Consider the following 16816-nt stretch of genomic DNA (forward strand, 5'->3'; position numbering starts at 1 on the left):
TTCCTCCAAGGTCTGTCTGCTCTGGATTCTTGTCCACATCAGCCATGACATTGGCCTTGTATTCAGATAACACAGCTGTCCCTAACACTGCTTTACACTGCTCACAGTGTGTTGGGGCACAGCTTTCCAGGATAAGAAAATCCAGGGAAAATGAGCTGCTACTGCCATATAACTGTTCATAAGTTGGCATTACAGTATTACTGACTGGCAGCGTTTCTGATGTCTTCATCCACAGCTGCCCAGGCTGCATGCAGTAGTGCCTCTTTGGGGACCGCTCTGGTTGGCAGACATTGCTCTGAGTTTTGCTGCTGCCCGGACCACTGAAGCTGGAGCAGCCCCTTCAGCCCGTGGGTCACCTTGCTGCTCAGATCACGACTCCATCAGGCAGCTTTGTGACTTGCCACGCTCTTTTGCAATGACTTACACCTCTAGCCTACAGCTGACATACTTCTGCTGGATCATCTTATCAGGGGACAGTGCCTGAGCCAGAGAAGGGTGGGCTGTGTGTGCTCGGAGGGATGCAGCTGCAGCAGGAGGGAGTGAGGGAGCAGCCCGGTAGATGGCACTCAGCCCTTTGCATGGCTGCTGTAGAAGCAGTCTTCCAGAGTGACTAACACAGTGCCCTGCCCAGCTATGGAAAATACAAGTTCTGTAGCAATCCTGACCTTGCCACCACAGGAACTCCTGCTTTGGTTCTTCCTGTGCCTTCAGTCTTCACTTAAACCCCTAGCACTGCTGTGTGGCAATTGCTTCAGAGGCACGTGGCATACTTCTGGCTTGCAAGCATTTTGAAGTCCGTTTAGCAAAGGGCCACTAAATACTGATGCAGCATTTCTACTTCTTGCTACAGCTGGGCTTGCATCATACCTTGCAGCTAGACCAAAGTCCTGTTTGGAGGAGTTTAGCTCTGGGAGATGCTGACGTTGGTCATTATTATTTCCTTCTGTGTTGTTTTGTTTTTTTTTCAGGGCTGGAGTTAAGGTGGTCTGACATCCAAATGTTGGACCCTTTCTGACCCTCAGAATCAGCCCAAACCCATCCCAATGCTGGGTGAACATCAGTTTTTTACCCTCACTTTAATTTCTTCGTTGCACTGCATTTGGTTCTTTATGTTTTGGTTCATGTGGGGTGTTCAGCTGGGGCAGCTCTGCCATGCATAACGGCAGCCGCTCAGCAACATCAGTTCTTGGAGTCTGGATGTATTTTATCTACACGCCTGGCAGGTTTTATGCATACAGATGTCAGCCAGAGGCGGGGGGGAGGGGGAGGGGGACTGTTATGTTAGAAATGCACTGCTGTTACAGAAGGAAATGATGCCGGTGCTTCAGACTGAGGTGAGGAGACAAGAGATCGTATTTGTGATGCCAGAGGATGGTGTTAGAAAAGAGACAGGAAATACTCAGTGCCTCCTGAAGGTGATGGATGGCACCACCCTAACTGGCTGTTGGCTGCGAGTCAGTGCAGCCAGTGCTGTGTTTCACTGGGAACTTACCAGTCCTCCTGTGCCTCAGCGGAACCCCACAAAGCAGAACCCCTAAGCACGACTCCATCTGACTCCAAAGCAATCCACCCTGCAGGCATTGGAGTTTCTATTCTGCACCATGCCGATGACATTCTACTTCTGTGACATGAAAAGTGCCAGGGAAGATCTGACTTCTCGCTTTTCATTTGCTGAAGACTTTCTTTTTGCACACTGTAATTGAGAAAAATCGATTGCTGCTTAATTAAGCTGAGTCTGGTGGGTGTTGTGTCTATGCGAGGTGATGGGGATCTGCAGCTCTCAGTGCCTTCATGGGACGGGGAGCACCCGGAGCACCCAGCACAGGGACAGCACACACATTGAGGTCACATCCCATTGAGGGATGGTAACTGCGTGATCACAAACCTGAAGATACTTCTCAGGCTGCCCAAAGCTGTGCTGCGAACAGCCAGAGCTGTTTCCCACTCCGTACTGTGGTGCCTTCTGCCATCCCAAGGCACGTGCAGACAGCACAACTGCTGATGCTGCAGCTGTGATGGGGCCCTCTGTGGCAATGGGCATTGCATCAGACCTGCGCCCACCCGCACACTGTCACTGCAGCTGCTCGGTGCAGTTGTTTGTCACAGGGGATTCTTGTGCCCACAGGAGTTATTCACTCTTTCTTGCCATAGCCTTAAGTGATGCGTTGACCATTCCCTGGCAGCCAAATGCAATGCTGATTTCCTACAGGAAACCAAAACCTTGCAGGGATGCCGTGGTTCTCACACACTCCTGTGTTTGTGCAGCCCCCATGTGTGCTTTGCTGTGCTGTTGCATTACTTTGGTCCATCTCCGTGCCCCCGCTGTGGGGCTGTGGGCAGCACCATTCCTGCAAATCACACCCCAAGGCACTGCGCTGCACATCCCGAAAATGAGCTGTGGGTTGAGCACAGTGTAACAGGCTATCCGTGGTTATCTCTGCCCTAAGGTGGTGCTCTGTGCTTGCTTTCAGACCCACTGCCTTTCCGTTTGGGGAAAAATAAGGCATAATTCCTACACCTACAAACCCTTTCTTCTACATGGCTGTTTTAGCTCCCGGACGTAGGCGTTGGGGTCACCGCCAGTGTGTGCGAAGGCAGTGGGCTGTGCTGAGCGGAGCTGTGTGGGTGCCTGCATCCTGGCCCTGTGTTCTTTTGGTATTTCCTTGTGAACTCCAACTTATTTTGGCCCTCTGGGATCTGCTGTGAGAAGCAGAAGTTCATCTCCCCCATGTGCTGATCCAGTGTGGCTCAGCACTCCGCTTGGCTCCAGGCTTCCTTTAATGGGGCTCAGCACTCTCGCTTGGAGCCCGGGTTCCTCATCCCTTCCCTCTCCTTCTTCCATCCTAGGAATGGGCGCACGCCGGTCGCCTTCCATTGGGCTCCTGCAGCGTGAGTCACTGGTCCCAGCTGCGCTTTTCTCTCCTTCTGTAGGAAGCAGGAGGGGGCACGCACAAGTCTCTATTTCTGTAACAAAAATTACACCCTTAGTTCGTGGCAGAAGGAGCTGCTGATGCAAGCAGAGGAGCCCGTCCCCCCGTCCCCCCCCCCCACGAGGCAGCACCAGAACGGGATGCTGGGGGAGTTCATTGTGAACAAAAAGAGCCCATATCCAAACGTGGCTCACAGCACTCAGCAGGGAGGTGGCTGTGGCCCCACACTGCAGGGAGAGCAGAGCAGGCTGCCCCCAAACTGCTGCCCCAGTGCAACAGGGTGTCATGGGGTTTGGCACTGTGCAGGGACAGAGCCCCCGATGCACCTCCTGCCCTTCACCTCCCCACCCTGCTCAGGGTCACAGCACGGCAGGGATGGAAGGGACCTGATGGATCCCCTGGTTCCAGCCCCCATCACAGGGGTATCTGCACAGGGGTATCTGCACAGCTCTCTCTGTCCATTCCTGCTGCAGTATGGATTTTCTTGCTTTTGGCTTCCCCCTGGCCTCCTGCTGCCCAGTGCAGAGGCAGCTGGGCCCCACATGCTGGGGGAAGCTCTGACCTGGGAATGGCTCCAGGCCTCTTACATTTGCTGCAGCAGCTAATTCCTTCCCTTTCTCCTTCAGGAAAACCGATTAAAAAAAAAAATGTGCAAAAGAAATGAGAGGAGGTGGAACTGCTCCCTCCTCTTTAAAAGCCATTTGCCTTTGTTCAATTAATGGGTCCTACAGAGAGGAGCGGGATGCTGTAGTGGGGTGCCCCGAGGGCAGGAGCAGTGCTGGTCTCAAAGCCTCCACTGCGTGCTGGCCCCTCCCTATATGTTGTGTCCTCTGCAGCTCTGCCTGTGCCCTAATGCCCCCTACCCCACCCCAGTCTCCCCCCAAATCCTCCTATGGTTCCAGCCCCTTTGGTCACACCCCCCGGCCGGTCCCTACCCGGCTGTGTTGGGGTCCCATCTCCAGCTGTGCTGTGGTCCCACCATGCAGACGTGCTCGGTCTCATCACCAGGATGGATTGGGGTCCCACCAGTATGGTGTGTTGGGGTACCCCCGCCCTGCAGAGTCCCAGCCTCCAGCTTTCTCCCATCCCTCTGCATCCCCAGCCCCGTGCCAGGGGACACAGCTGGCAGAGGGAAAGCTGACGTGAGATAGGGCTGCTTGGAAAGGGATGACAGCAGCGCCCAGAGGCACGGGGTGCTCGGGGGCGGGCGAATCGCTGCGGGGAGCGGTGCTCACGGGCCGGGCGTTGCAGGGCAGTGCCGGGGGGGAGCAGCGGAAGAGCGGGGCCGGGCTGCGGGCAGCCAACAGCGCCCGAAACGGTTAACAGCAGCGCCCGCGCGGTCCTCCCACCGCCGTGAGCTCAGCACCGCCGCCGCCAATCCCCGCTCCCTCCGGCAGCAAAAGAGCCGGGAGCCAAAGCCGGGAGCCACAGCGGCGGCCCCGAGCGCAGCCGGCTGCCATGTAGGGCCCGGCCTGCCGCGGGCACGGCGGCTCCGAGCGCCTTCCCACCGGCCGCTGTCGCCAACATGATGGGCTGCAAGTCCAACTCGCTCACCTGCCTGCAGGGAGGCAAAGCGGGGCTGCCGCTGGCCGCGGCCACCGACTCCACGGCCACGCTGAACAAGCTGGCGCTGGCCACGGGCGGGACGGAGAAGTCCTGGTACCGCTGCATCTTCCCCTTCGGCATCGTCTCGGTGGTCATCGGCGTGGCGGCGACGTGCATCACCTTCACCATCAACGGCCCGCAGATGGACATCGCCAAGGTGGTCTCGGTGGCCACCCTGATCTTCGGGGTGGGACTGCTGGTGGCCGCCTACGTGTGCTGGAGGGCCAAGCGGGAGCGGCAGCAGAGGAGGCAGCGCCAGGAGCCGGGCTCCGTGGAGCAGGGAGCTCAGTGACGGGCTGCAGGAGAGGAGAGGCTCCGCCTGGACACCCCGGGCAAGGACCACGCGCCCCACGGCATGGGGCTTGCAGCCCCGAGGAGGTCCACGCCGTGCCCGAGGTCAGCCTGCCGCCGTCCCACACGTGGCCATCCCCGTCCCACCACGGGCTGCGGGTGGCCCTCGCCGGGACCCTTCTTGCAGCCAACACCGAGGGACCCCCAGAGCGGCACAGGAGTGCTTTGCCCACGCACAGCTCTGCAGAACGCGGTGACGCAGCTCAGCAGGCTGCTCCAGGCCCGTGCCCCGCAGAGCTGCTCCGGGATGGGGATGGAGCAGCTTGCACCATCTGGAGACCTCTGCTGGGGGCACGGGCAGCCCTCTGTCCCTTTTGTGGCAGTGACATGCGAGGACCCTGGCGGCTCGGGACAAGTGGAGTTTTGGAGGAAGGCCGCAGGGCGTGGGAGCGCGTGGGGCGGTGCGGGGCAGTGGGAGAGGCCGGCAGCAGGCGGTGGTGCTGGAGCGTGAGCGCGGCTGATGGCAGAAGGGATCGTGACGATGGCTGCGGTGACAGCTGCGGTAACACGGGTCTGGGCTGAGGGCGGCGGCCAAGGCAGCAGGGGCTTCACTAAGATGGGGTGGAGGAGGATGGCACGGGGCTCTCACTGCCCACCCGGCAGCAGCGTGGGGGTTCCAGGTCCCTCTGAGGGTTCCGTGAGCTTGGGGTGCTCGGTGAGAGGGGATCGTACTGAGAACCCCTGCGGCAGCCCCTGACTTGGGGCACCTGGAAGTGGTTGTGACAGGACAGGGAGCTGCAGTGGCATTAAAGAGAAGAAAATTCATCTTTACTGGTTATTTGTAAGCTGTGAAACGAGGCTCCCGCTGCCATTCTTTGCATTCGGCTTTGAGCTCTTTCCTCTAAAAGTGAGTGTGAGGGAGAATCCCACTGCAGGACTCCCAGTGCTGCTGTACCCCCACCAGCCCTCTACCTTTGGTGCCCCCGGAGCAGCTCCACTCCTGCAGAACACACAGATGTGCCGGGAGCTGTGGGCAGCAGCCGGGGCTCTGCGTGTGCAGCAGAAGGGAGCAAGCATGGCCATAGCTGCGAGCAGGGCAAGCGGGGAGGAAGCGATGCTCAGAGCGCATGGGAAGCTGGGGGGCTGCGACCCTGCTGAGCTCTGGCTCTGCCTCAGAGCTAAACCTGGGGCAACCCAGCCGTGTCCTGCACCCCGCAGTGAGCACAGCCCCAGCCCTGTGGGCACTGGCATGGCTCTGTGGGGCTGGGCTGTCACACTCAGGGATGTTGGGTCCACTCTCAGCTGTAGCTCCTCCTCCACGAGCACTGTGGAGCCGGGGGCTGTCACAGGGGCCAGCACAGCTCTGCAGCGGGTAAGGAGTTCAGCAGGTGCCTCAGGCCAGCAGTCCTTTGCAGGTCTGTCTGCTGCCTTGGTGTCTGTGTATCCAAAGTCCGTGATTTCGGCACAGCTCAGGAGAAGCCAACTGGCCATTTCTCCCCACAGTATTTGCCCCGCGCCCCAGCCCTGCACCCCCAGCAGGAGCTGCATGATGCCACATGCAGGGAGTTATCACACCTTATTTCTCTCCTTATGCACCGGTGTGGGAGCCGGGGGCTGGTGGGCAGCAGTGCTGGCACAGGGACACAACAGACGGTGGTGGGAGGGGGGGCACAGCAGGCGTCCCCTGTGCACAGACGGACTCTGGCAGCATGGAGTCGTGGCCCTGCGCCCCATTACATCACCCCCACCTGGATCCCGTACACGGCTCCTGGTGTCCAGTTTCCTCTCTCTGCTCAGCAGGAGCACGTTGGGGCGGCACGAAGTGGGGCAGAGCGCACCGGGTATGGGGCAGTGGTTCTGGGAGCACAGAGCTGGGCCGGAAAGGGGAGTGCTGTGCAGGGCGGTGCTGCTCCCGCTGCTGTTAACTGCTTCAATGGGTGCGATATCTCTAGCAAGGAGCACACACAGAAATGCCTCCTACTGCCTTCAGTAGTTTTATTTACATGGACACACCCTGCCAAGTTCCCCCTGTGGGACGCTACTGCAGCACAATGGTTGGAGGGCGAAATGTAGAGAACATTTATCTCCTTAAGGAGCACAGAGTGATTTCTTTGGCTGCAGGAATACATGGCTGGGAAGGTTACACCCTGCTCAGCAAAGACCCCGGTCCCACACGGTTGGACCCCACGTGCCCGGCACCCCCTGCTCCCCACTGCCCTGTGCCCTGTGTATGGAATGGAGCCAGTGGCCGCCCCTTGGCCAAGGGGTGGTGGTGCCACAGCACCCCATCCTCAGCCCTGTGGGTGCCAAGCAGCATGCTGGCTGCAGCCATTCCCTTCCCAGTACAGGGCCACCTTGCTGTGCGTCCCACCCGAGCGTCCTGCTGCATATCCCGAGGCCATTTCACAGGGTGCCCTGACACACACCTCTGGCTGCTCGGAGCTGTGCCTCCCATCAGAGCGCTGTTCTGGGGAAGGTAGATCACACGGCAGCCCTGCCCCAGTGCAGCGGGCAGTGGGTTGTTTGGCGGCTGCAGGCAGGCAGCCCCGCAGCTCTCCTGTCACTGTCTGTGGTACAGGACACTGTTTACCTTTTCCAGGTCAAAAGAACCAAAAATGAATAAACCTGGAAAGCTGTAGCGCTGGTCTCTGTCTGCTTTGCTTCCCGCTCTTGCCAAGGCCCTGGCACTGCTTTGTGGTTTCCAATGCAACAGGAATATTTCCCTGTTCTGACACCAAAATCACGTTACAGCCTCCCCAGGGCTTTCTCCACGCCAGTTTCTCCACGTTGCAGTGCTCAGTTTTTGTGACAGAGATGTGCCCCATTTCTGCCAGCTTCAGCCAAACCCACGGTCATCACCACAGAGGCTTAAAAGCAAAAGAATCATTTTGTCATGCCCGAGTGAAGGGTTAAAGCCTTCGTTACCGGACTGGGAACAGCCACAAAGGGGATACACAAATGAAACCACGTGTGGGTCCGTCCTCCAGTGCAGCAGTGCCTGTGGGGCTGTGGCTGCTGAGCAAGCAGAGCTTCAGCCCCACCACCAGCAGTGACCCCCCCAGCATCGTGCGCCCAGGGATGGGTCCAAACCCAGTCCCAGCCTGCATCTCCAGCACACAGTGGGTCTGGAGCAGCCTGAAGCTGCTCAGCCCCGAGCCTGTTAACCCTATTAGTCACCATGGCACCAGAGCACATCATAAATGAGTACCTGATCTTGCAAAAATGTCATCACTACAGCATGAGGCATCTTCATTAGGGCGGTGAGGCGCTGGCACTGCTGCCCAGAGCTGTGGGTGCCCCATCCCTGGAGGTGCCAATGGCCACAGATGGGCCCTGGGCAGACTGAGCTGGGGGGCACAGCCCATGGCAGGGTGGGATTGGGGGCTGCAAGGTCCCTTCCCACCCAACCACACTGCGATTCTGGGATTCATGTCCTGCCATCTGCCAGGTGCAATCTGCCGGTGACACTGGATGTCAGCAACAGGTTCCCCCACAGTGCACAGACAAACTCCATTATAGGGGTGAGGGCTGCAGCCCGGTGGTGGGAGCAGTGCTGCTGCCCCTCCTCTCGCAGTGCGAGGCTGCTGCAGCTCGGGGGCTTCAGCCTCCCAGCCCTGTGTCCGTGCAGCCGGAGGCAAAAGAGTATTTTGAGCCTCGAAAGGGTTTTGTTCTCCCATTGATCTTGTGAAAGGCAGATGCAAAACAGCATTATGCCACGAAATGTATTAAAAAGGCTATAAATACCGTGACATTATCAGGGTGAAATGCCAGGGGCCGTTACATCACTGTGGCTTTCTGCCGGGTGCTTTCCATTCGGAGCAGGGGCAGCGCAGCCCTTTGCCGGCCCCACGCAGCACTTTGCACATTGTGGTGGCTGCTCCCATGCTCTGAGCTGCAGCCGTGGCCTAAAACTTTGCTGCTCTACCAAAGGAATGAGAACATTAGGTCAAAAATCTGACCTATCTGCACTAAGTCTTATTGCAGCACAAAGTCTGCCGTAAGTACATGAAAAATCCAACCAACCCACAGCTACTTCTTGAAAGCAGTGGTGCTGGGGGGACCCTCGGGCACCTGGCAGCTGTGTGAGGGTTCTCAGCGCCTGTCAGTGGGACGTGGGGCTCTCGGGGCTGAAGAATCATAGAATGGCCTGGGCTGAAAAGGACCACAGCGATCATCTGGTTTCAACCCCCTGCTATGTGCACGGTCACCAACCACCGGACCAGGCTGCCCAGAAGACAGCACCAGGCACGGAGCAGTGCGGTCCCACAGGATGGAGGCAGCTCGGGGTGATCACACGTCCTCTCTGTGTTACTGAGAGGAGAGGGGAAGTGGGACCCAGGGGAACAGGACATCTGGAAAGAGAAAGCCCAGAGGTTTTGTTTGAACTGAAGTGGCATTTGCTGACACTACCGGGGCTGTTGGGCTCAGCGTTTCTCGCGGAGCAAATTTACTTTCCGCTGAATGAGATCAAGGCAGTGGCACTTCTGCAAACGTCCGTCTCGGATTACACGTAACCTTTTTGTTAGTCCTTGGTGTGCACAGTTCCACTTAGAAACTCAAAAACAAAGCATGAGTGACCCTGTTCCCATGGCTCCATGTTTCCCACTGCCACAGGGCGCTGTGTCCCACAGCCCACTCCCAGCAGAGCCACACCATGCCAGCTCTGTGTGCTGGGTGATGATGGCACATCCACCACCGCTGTGCTCTGCTCCCAGCAAAGCACTGCTCCCATGGAGCCCTCTGCACGGAGCCCTCAGCAGCAGCTCCATGGTCAGGGCTCACTCAGGCACTGCTGGCTGAGCCCTTTGGTTCCTCACCACGCAGAGCTGTTTGGAGCTCTGCACAGCGCATCCCGAACCCTGACACTGAGATCTGCCGTTTGGGGGTGAAGTGGGCAAACAAACACATTTTGGAACATTTGGAACCTCTCGGGCACACCCCATCTGCAGCCCCTATGTCCTGGGAGCTGCCTGCCCTGCTCCCCATCGTGGCACGTGTGGTTGGAGCACTACGAGGAGCCACCCATGTTTCTGCACTGCCATTGCTGCATTTTGTTGTCTGCTGCTCATTGGGATTTGAAATCACTCAAAGAATCTGTAATAAGAATGGCAAAACAGTGCAAAGCAGCTTGACCCCGTGCCACACTGCCCTCACAAAATTCACCCTGGCTTTTCTGAACAGAGAATCATAGAATCATTACATTTTGAAAAGACCTCTAAGATCAGTACTGGTTTCTGGAGTTCGGAGCTCAGACCTCCCCGCGCTGTGGGAGCCTTTGCAGTCCCTCACGTGGGTGTGCAGCCCCATGCAATCCCAGCACAAACAGACCAGGAGACAGACGGCACATTTTAGGAAGAGTCTGAATCTCCTCAGGTTTGCCCTTCTTTGAGCTAAGATTTATTACAGCACTGAAATTACACATTCCTGTTTGGACCAGACCCTCTTCCTGGAGCTGAAGGGAGGCTGGAGCTCGCTGCCATGGGGCTGGTTTATCAGCTTTAGATTCAGTGCCCCCCAGCTCCACTGATCTCTCTGCTGCTCTGCACCGGAGAGCACAGCCATCTCTGTGCCATTACTGTCAACAGTGTTCTGTTGTTCCCCTTTCCATCCTGGAACCAGGAGCCTTCCGAGGCACAGCACCCAGCAGCTGGATGCCTTTTGCCAGGAGCTTCTTGGGACTGAGCAGTGAAAAGCTCTTAGTGCTGGCTCATTGCACAGAATTAAATCCAATCAATTTAGTCCACACATCACAGTGCCACCGGAGCCGAAGGGAAATTTCACATTTGCTGCAAGAAGCATAGGGGAAAACTTGCAATCTCATGCACTGGGAGAACAGAAAAGGGTTCCTACGTTGCACACTGAAGCCACGAGCAGTGGCCTGTGTGTGCCACCAGCAGCAAATCTGGAAAGGGAGAGACTGGCTGGGAGACAGAAGGCAAGAAAGCACCCAAACATGAAGTCCATATGCACTGGCCAAAGGAAACCCTCCGAGCTGAATGCCACTTTGGGTGATGGCTTTTCTTCCAAATGCAATGCAGAATAGCAACAGTGCCCTTTTCCCACAAGCCTGAAGCTACCACCGCTGAGAAGTCCATGCATGCCACGTGCGTCACTGCAGGCGGGGCTGCGGTGCTGCCAGTGCACAGCTTCGCCTCTTCTGTTCCTGCACGGCCACAGCATGCACTGTGCATTGAGCCTGGGGAACACGGCAGCAGCTCCCAGGCACCACACCAGCAGCAGTTGTTTTTTTTCAGTACAGTGCTCTGCCTCCTCGCAGGGTCGGTGTGGATGCCAGCAGGGAGGCTGTGCAGTGCAGAGATCCCATTCTCCCTCGCTGCTCCCTGTAGGGTTTTCCTGGTAGTGCTCAGCTGGGGCGGGGAATCTACGGGAGTTTCATTGGGATTTTAACGGGCCGCGTCCCCCACAACGACCGCTTTCGGATGAGGGCTGTAGAGGAGATGACGGGCAGAGGTGCTGCCCGGGAGGGATGGGGAGAAGCCCCGCAGTGCGGCGTTCCTGCGCACCAGCAGAGAGGTGCCGGGGGGGGTGGGAGGAGGCGGAGGGGACCGAAACCCAGGGCAGAAACCCCAAACTTTAGAGTCAGGAGCTGCCAGAGAAGAGCTCCGGGCTCCGTCCTGCCGCCCAGCCGGGCTCGGCGGGTCTGCGCTCCTCGTTTCACGGCCGTGCAGCCGCGGCTTGTGCTCGTCTCTGAACTTTTGGCCTCCAGGTCCTTGGCTAGCCGACAGGAAGCTCCCCGTCAGCTTTTAATTGGGGATGCGCTCCGGTTGTTGTGCCGGCCGTTGCCATAGTGGGCAGTGATGTCCTTCACCCTGCAGTGGGGGTGAGAAGCAGGGCGGAAAAAAAAAAGAAAAAAAAACCCTCTTGACAAACAAGCGGGGATTTTATTACAGCTCGTGTCACACCAGAGGAGTGAGCGCTGAGTCACTGCCAGGTACAGACAGTGACTGTGAGTCACCGCGGAGCGGCTCATCAATAACCCCGGGGCTCCGCGCTCCGTGCCCGGCCCGACGCGGCCCCACAGCTCCGGCGCTGCCCCGTTTGCCCGCTTTGCCCAGAGGACGCTGCGTGTAGCGCTCACCCTGCTGGAGATGGGAGCAGAAGGGCAGCAGACAGCTGGTCCGTCCGCGGCATGACGTGGGGGGAAATCTGCGGGAGGGAGCCGTGAGAGCGGCAGGGACACGAGCCTGAGCTAAATCCGTGCAGAAATGCCAGCTGGCGTCTGCTATTCTTTAAACCCAAAGGCCGGAGCTCTTGCTTACATGAGGAGCTGCTTTCTGCTGCTCTCCGTCACCCTGCTGCCGTTAGCAGCCCCACACTGGCTGACCCCAGCAGCTGGGGGTCCCGCAGCGCCGCATGCCAGCACACCCTGTGCCCGAGAAGCAAAGCAGACAGGAGCCCAAAAAGCAGCCCAGGAGAAAAGCACCTGCAGCACAGGCAGCACAGCCACGTGTCCTTTCCCCGGTCAACCTGGAACTGCAAGAACTCAAAATAAAACAGTGCTCATGGAGCAAAGCCGTGGCACCAACCATGCACCTGGGGGTCCAGCCGCCCCCAGAGCCCTGAGAGTGCCCCGCAGTGCTGCAGGGAATGCTCTCGGTGCACGAGCATAATTGTGCAGTGGGGGCACGAGCCCCATCCGAGGCTTTGGAGATGGGCAATGGGCAGTGTCAGTCACCAAAGGGGGGTGGCACATGGGCTGTGTCCTCGGCAGCCACCAGGCGCCTGGGCCGGCACTGAACGAGCATCTTTTGGAAAGCTTTGCCCTAGCAAAAGGCCCTTTTAATGGGAGAGCTGACAAAATGAAACAATCAACCTCCGGGAAAAAAATAAAAGGAAAGAAGGGTAATTTAGCACAGAGTTAATAAAGGCAATGAATAATCCACCCAAGCACCCAGGGGACAGATGTGGCATCACGCAAAAAGCACTGAGAGTCTTTGCACACTTTTTTCTTTCCTATCTCAGCAGCCGTTAGCATCAGGCCCCCATTTGCTGCCCTTGTTCTTCAGCATCTTTTGTATTAAAGGTTCCTGAGCACTTCCCATCCTATTATGTGCACAAATCACCTCGCTCAGCCACAAAATTCATCTGTTACTGTGGGAGGAGTATGGCAGCATGCAATAATTAATATTACACAACATCTTAGGACTAGAAACAAAGGATAAACTCTGTGCTGGACTGTAAATAAGAGGGGCTGTGTAGGACGAGCCAGCCAGGCTGGAGCCCAGCCATGAGCCCTGCGGGTGTGAGAGCTCTGGGGCTGCACTTTGCCTCCCGTCCCAGCAGCGGCACAGCACGACACACTCTGCCTTGCCTCAGCACCCCCCTAGAAGCCCCTTCTCAACATCCTCCTATTTCCAGGAAACCTTGGAAGGGGGCCCAGCCTGCCAGACGGCTTTTTAGAAATCAGAAAACCAATGATGTGTTAGGAAAATTGCATTAGTACCTCTGTGCAGCCCATGAGTCACTGCTGGCAGCCCTGCAGCCCCATTGCAGCAGTGCTGTGCTGCATTCTGCCTGCACCCAGCGATGCCTCCTCCAGTCCTGCCGCAGTGCCACGAAGTGGGACCAGCACACAGCATGGGGAAAGGGCTGGGGGTGTCAGCTCCTGAGTGCAATACTGCAGCAAAATCCCCCTTCCATCTGTGCCCAGCCTTGCTCCTGTGGGGTTTGGGGCACACGCTCTCTGCTCTGCAGTCCCAGCAGCACCTGGGCCGCTCTCCTGCTCCCCATTTCTCTTAGTGCTGTCCCAGCTCTCCAGCCAAGAGCATCCCAACTGGGGCTGCCTCTCCCACAGGGAGGGCCAGAGGCGTGGGCTGTGAAAGCTTTGAGCTCATTAGCTGCCACTGGAATGGGTAATTAGGATGATTTGTGGAGGAAGCTCAGTGGGAGCAGCCTTTCTTTAAGCAGCACTGACAGCAGAGGCAGGGCTCCCACCTGCCCCCCAGTCAGGATTTGGAGGCAAGGAGCCATCCAAGCAGTGCTTGGAGCTGTGAGGCTCCAGAGCCCTCTGCAATGGGATGGTCTCTGTGCCCATGCTGAGTGTGCAGGATGATCAGGCTGACCTTGCACTGCCTGTCCTGCCTGGTGATTTAAGCAGGTCTCTTTGTTGGCTGCTCCATCGGAACAGCAAAAGTGTGCTTGCAAGGATGGAAGCAGGGTGGGTGCACGGCTGCAGCATCACTGCCCAAGCAATTCCCTCCCTGCCCTGCCCAGCACCAGCTTTCCATAGGCCCTAAATATTCCCCAAACCTCCTGACATGGGACCGGATCCCAAAGCCCAACCCCCGCTTTCCCCACCCCTCCACATCCCGTTTTTCTCCCAGGGGAAGAATGCATCATCAGTTCAGTTAAACCTGATTATCACTGGTGAAAACAGAGCCTGCAAATCTGGCGCTGGTCCATGGCTTCCCTCCTAACCCTGACGTGTTTGTGTGGTGTCAGCAAGAAGAGGAGTGATCCCAGCCCACACCTCCAGCCAAGCTTCTCCTTGCCCATGCGAAAAGCTCCTTCCAAAAGGGTGACACTGCGCTGCAGGAGCCATCGTGTGAGAGCCACGTATCCCTCTGCTGTCAGCGTCCTCCTCACCCCCAGTGGTGCTGCTGGCACAGGCTGTGCCCTCCCTGTGCTCCTGGTGGCCCTGTGGGGCTCTTTCGGAAAGCTGTCAGCCAAAGGCTGCCGAGGGATACGGGGAGGTAATTGAGGAAGATGGGACTGATCTCTCTCTCTTTTTTTTTTTTTTTTTTTTTTTTCGGTTGTGAAAAAGGCGTGAAGAAGAGAAAAGGAGATGTGCTGGTAAATTACCATCAGGGCTGCTATAGTAACACGGCTTTAAAGACTGCTGAGCCGGCCTCCTTGGGGCTGTAGAAAGCCCTTCAGTTTGTTCGGTAGTTTTCCACTTTATCCTTACACAGACTGGCCAGGGCTGCCACCCCCCGTCCCCACGCCATGCCCCACAGCTCTGCCTGCACTCCGCGGCATCGCAGCCCCGCACCTCCAGGCTCTTTGCTGCTCCCAGGGAAATACCTTTCCTCCTCACCCGCTCACTCCTCGTTCACTGGGCAGCTCTTCCCTCTGCGCCGTGCCCAGCACTGGCACCAGGGGTGCTGTGTGGGATGCGCCGGGGCTGAGAGGTGAGATGAAAGCAGCGGCCGCTTCAGTGGGACGGCTCCTTCCGTCTCTCTAAAGGAAAGCCCCGAAGTTCAGAGCGGCAGCGGCAGAACGCCCCGGGGCAAAGCGCTATCAGTGCCTCCATCTGAGGAGAGCACAAAGAGAGCCGCTTCCCTCCCGGCCGCCATCAAACACTGATCCCCTGCAGAGTCCTGGAGAGCAAGTCCTGCTTTCAGCACAGGCGGGTTCAGGGTCACCACGCGCTGCTGAGGTGTGGTTGCTGGATAAATAGCACTTCACGCAGTGTCAGACTCACGTTCGACTCAGAAGGCCCTGATGGAGGGACGGCCCTCCCCTGCTCTCCTGTACCGCGGGGTTTCTCAACACGAGCCCATTGTGCACAGCGGCGTTGCTGTTTGATGGCTTTGTGCCTTTGAAATTCTCCGGGAGGGAGAAACGCAAACGTTTGATTTCTACAGGTGGGAGAAGGTGTTAAAAACCAAACCCCACAAAGGAAGGCAGGATAATCTAGGAAAAACAAAGGGCTGCTGTGAATTCTGCCGTGAACATTTGGAATAGGCAGGTGTGCTGGCCTGCAGCTTAAAGCACTTGAGAGATCTGAGTTACACACTGCAAATCCAGAGAAATAAGCACACTTACATTCCTGCCAGGCACAGCAAGAGCAAGGTGGGACGCATTTAGAAAGCATTTCTAAATGCAAGCGTTCCCCCCACTGCTGTCTTACCTCACTCGGCTCTCATAGTGCAACCCAATTCTTCTCCTTGCTAACATCTTGCATCTAAAATGTTGAGCTCTGTTCCTGCTTGCTCCACCTCTTTCACTTCCCCTTCCCCGAGCTGTGTGCCCGTCTCTAACACAACAGCCACCTGCTCGAGCACTCGGTCACTTCTTAGCTCCGCTGGGTTTCTTTGCAGGCTGCAGGGGATGGCTGCTGTGCTGCTCCTGCTGCGCCCTGCTCTCACCACGGGCATCCCCTGGGGGGTGAAACCACAGAGCCCACTGAAGAACCACGGATCCTCTCATCCCATCTGCTGGATACCTCCAAGGACACCACCAGCAAACTGCCAACAGCTTCCTCTGGCATGGGAACACAACCCCAGAGCCACCACTGTACTCCGTAATGCCTTGGCGGGGACCCTGAGCCCTTCCTGGCTGCCGGAGCCATGTCACAGCCAGGAGGCTCCCTGGCAGCTGCATGCCTTATGCATTTCAGATGCTGATGGAAGAACATCCCCTGGCTCCGTGGCCGAGCTGGTTTACCCCTCCTCCGGTTACAGGAGTCAGATGGAGCAATCCATCTTCAGCAGCAGGATCAGTGCCTGCAGAGCAAGAAAGCAGCAACCAGAAACTTCCCGACAGAGAAGGGGGCACTGCAGCCCCAGGCCAGCCCAGCCATGGTGCCCTCCTGGCTGCACAGCACCAGAGGAGCACGTTCCTAGGCCTAGGAAAAAGAAAAATAAAGCTGTTTTGCTCCTTTGTGTTGTCATATAAGTATGCAGTGCCCAGAAAGTTCCTTCATTTCTATTCTGAAATGCTTCAGTTTGCAGCCAATGTGGTTGCTATTCATCAGTCCACAGCCCTGTGATCTGCAGAGTAAATTATTGCTAACATCCCCTCAAATGAAAGGACTCAGCCTTGGGGTTTCATGTATATTTATACTAAATGCCAGGCTTGCAAGGACGCTGACATTTCACTTGGTTCCTCTCTGGGAACAGCGGTCTTTCTACCCTCTTGCCTAAGCATTGTACAACACTCAAGCAAAAGCCAGATGGAAAACAGCCCTTGGCTAAGAGGGAGAGGTCTGAGCTCTGACATGGAAGTAGTGCTCTCCCAGAAATGGG

At 57.2% G+C, this 16816-nt stretch overlaps 2 protein-coding genes across 3 annotated transcripts; both read left to right on the forward strand.

The window, feature by feature from the left end:
- The first annotated feature begins 4356 nt into the window (after positions 1-4356).
- Positions 4357-7464, forward strand: LOC121106815. Of its 2 annotated transcripts, XM_040647780.2 has the most exons (2): positions 4357-6762; positions 6992-7464. In XM_040647780.2, the coding sequence occupies exons 1-2, from the start codon at positions 5842-5844 to the stop codon at positions 7304-7306; spliced, it is 1236 nt and encodes a 411-aa protein (XP_040503714.1). In that variant the 5' UTR covers positions 4357-5841; the 3' UTR covers positions 7307-7464. The 2 variants fall into 2 exon arrangements, with proteins under 2 accessions (XP_040503714.1, XP_046756734.1); XM_046900778.1 differs by having other exon boundaries at positions 4357-7464.
- Positions 4357-7464, forward strand: LOC770617 (transmembrane protein 100-like). The gene has a single exon (XM_001232348.6). It carries the CDS (start codon positions 4456-4458, stop codon positions 4825-4827), a length of 372 nt encoding a protein of 123 aa, XP_001232349.1. The 5' UTR covers positions 4357-4455; the 3' UTR covers positions 4828-7464.
- Positions 7465-16816: the final 9352 nt, after the last annotated feature.

The sequence above is a fragment of the Gallus gallus genome, chromosome 14 (genome assembly GCF_016699485.2).
Source record: "Gallus gallus isolate bGalGal1 chromosome 14, bGalGal1.mat.broiler.GRCg7b, whole genome shotgun sequence".
Classification (NCBI taxonomy): Eukaryota; Metazoa; Chordata; class Aves; order Galliformes; family Phasianidae; genus Gallus; species Gallus gallus.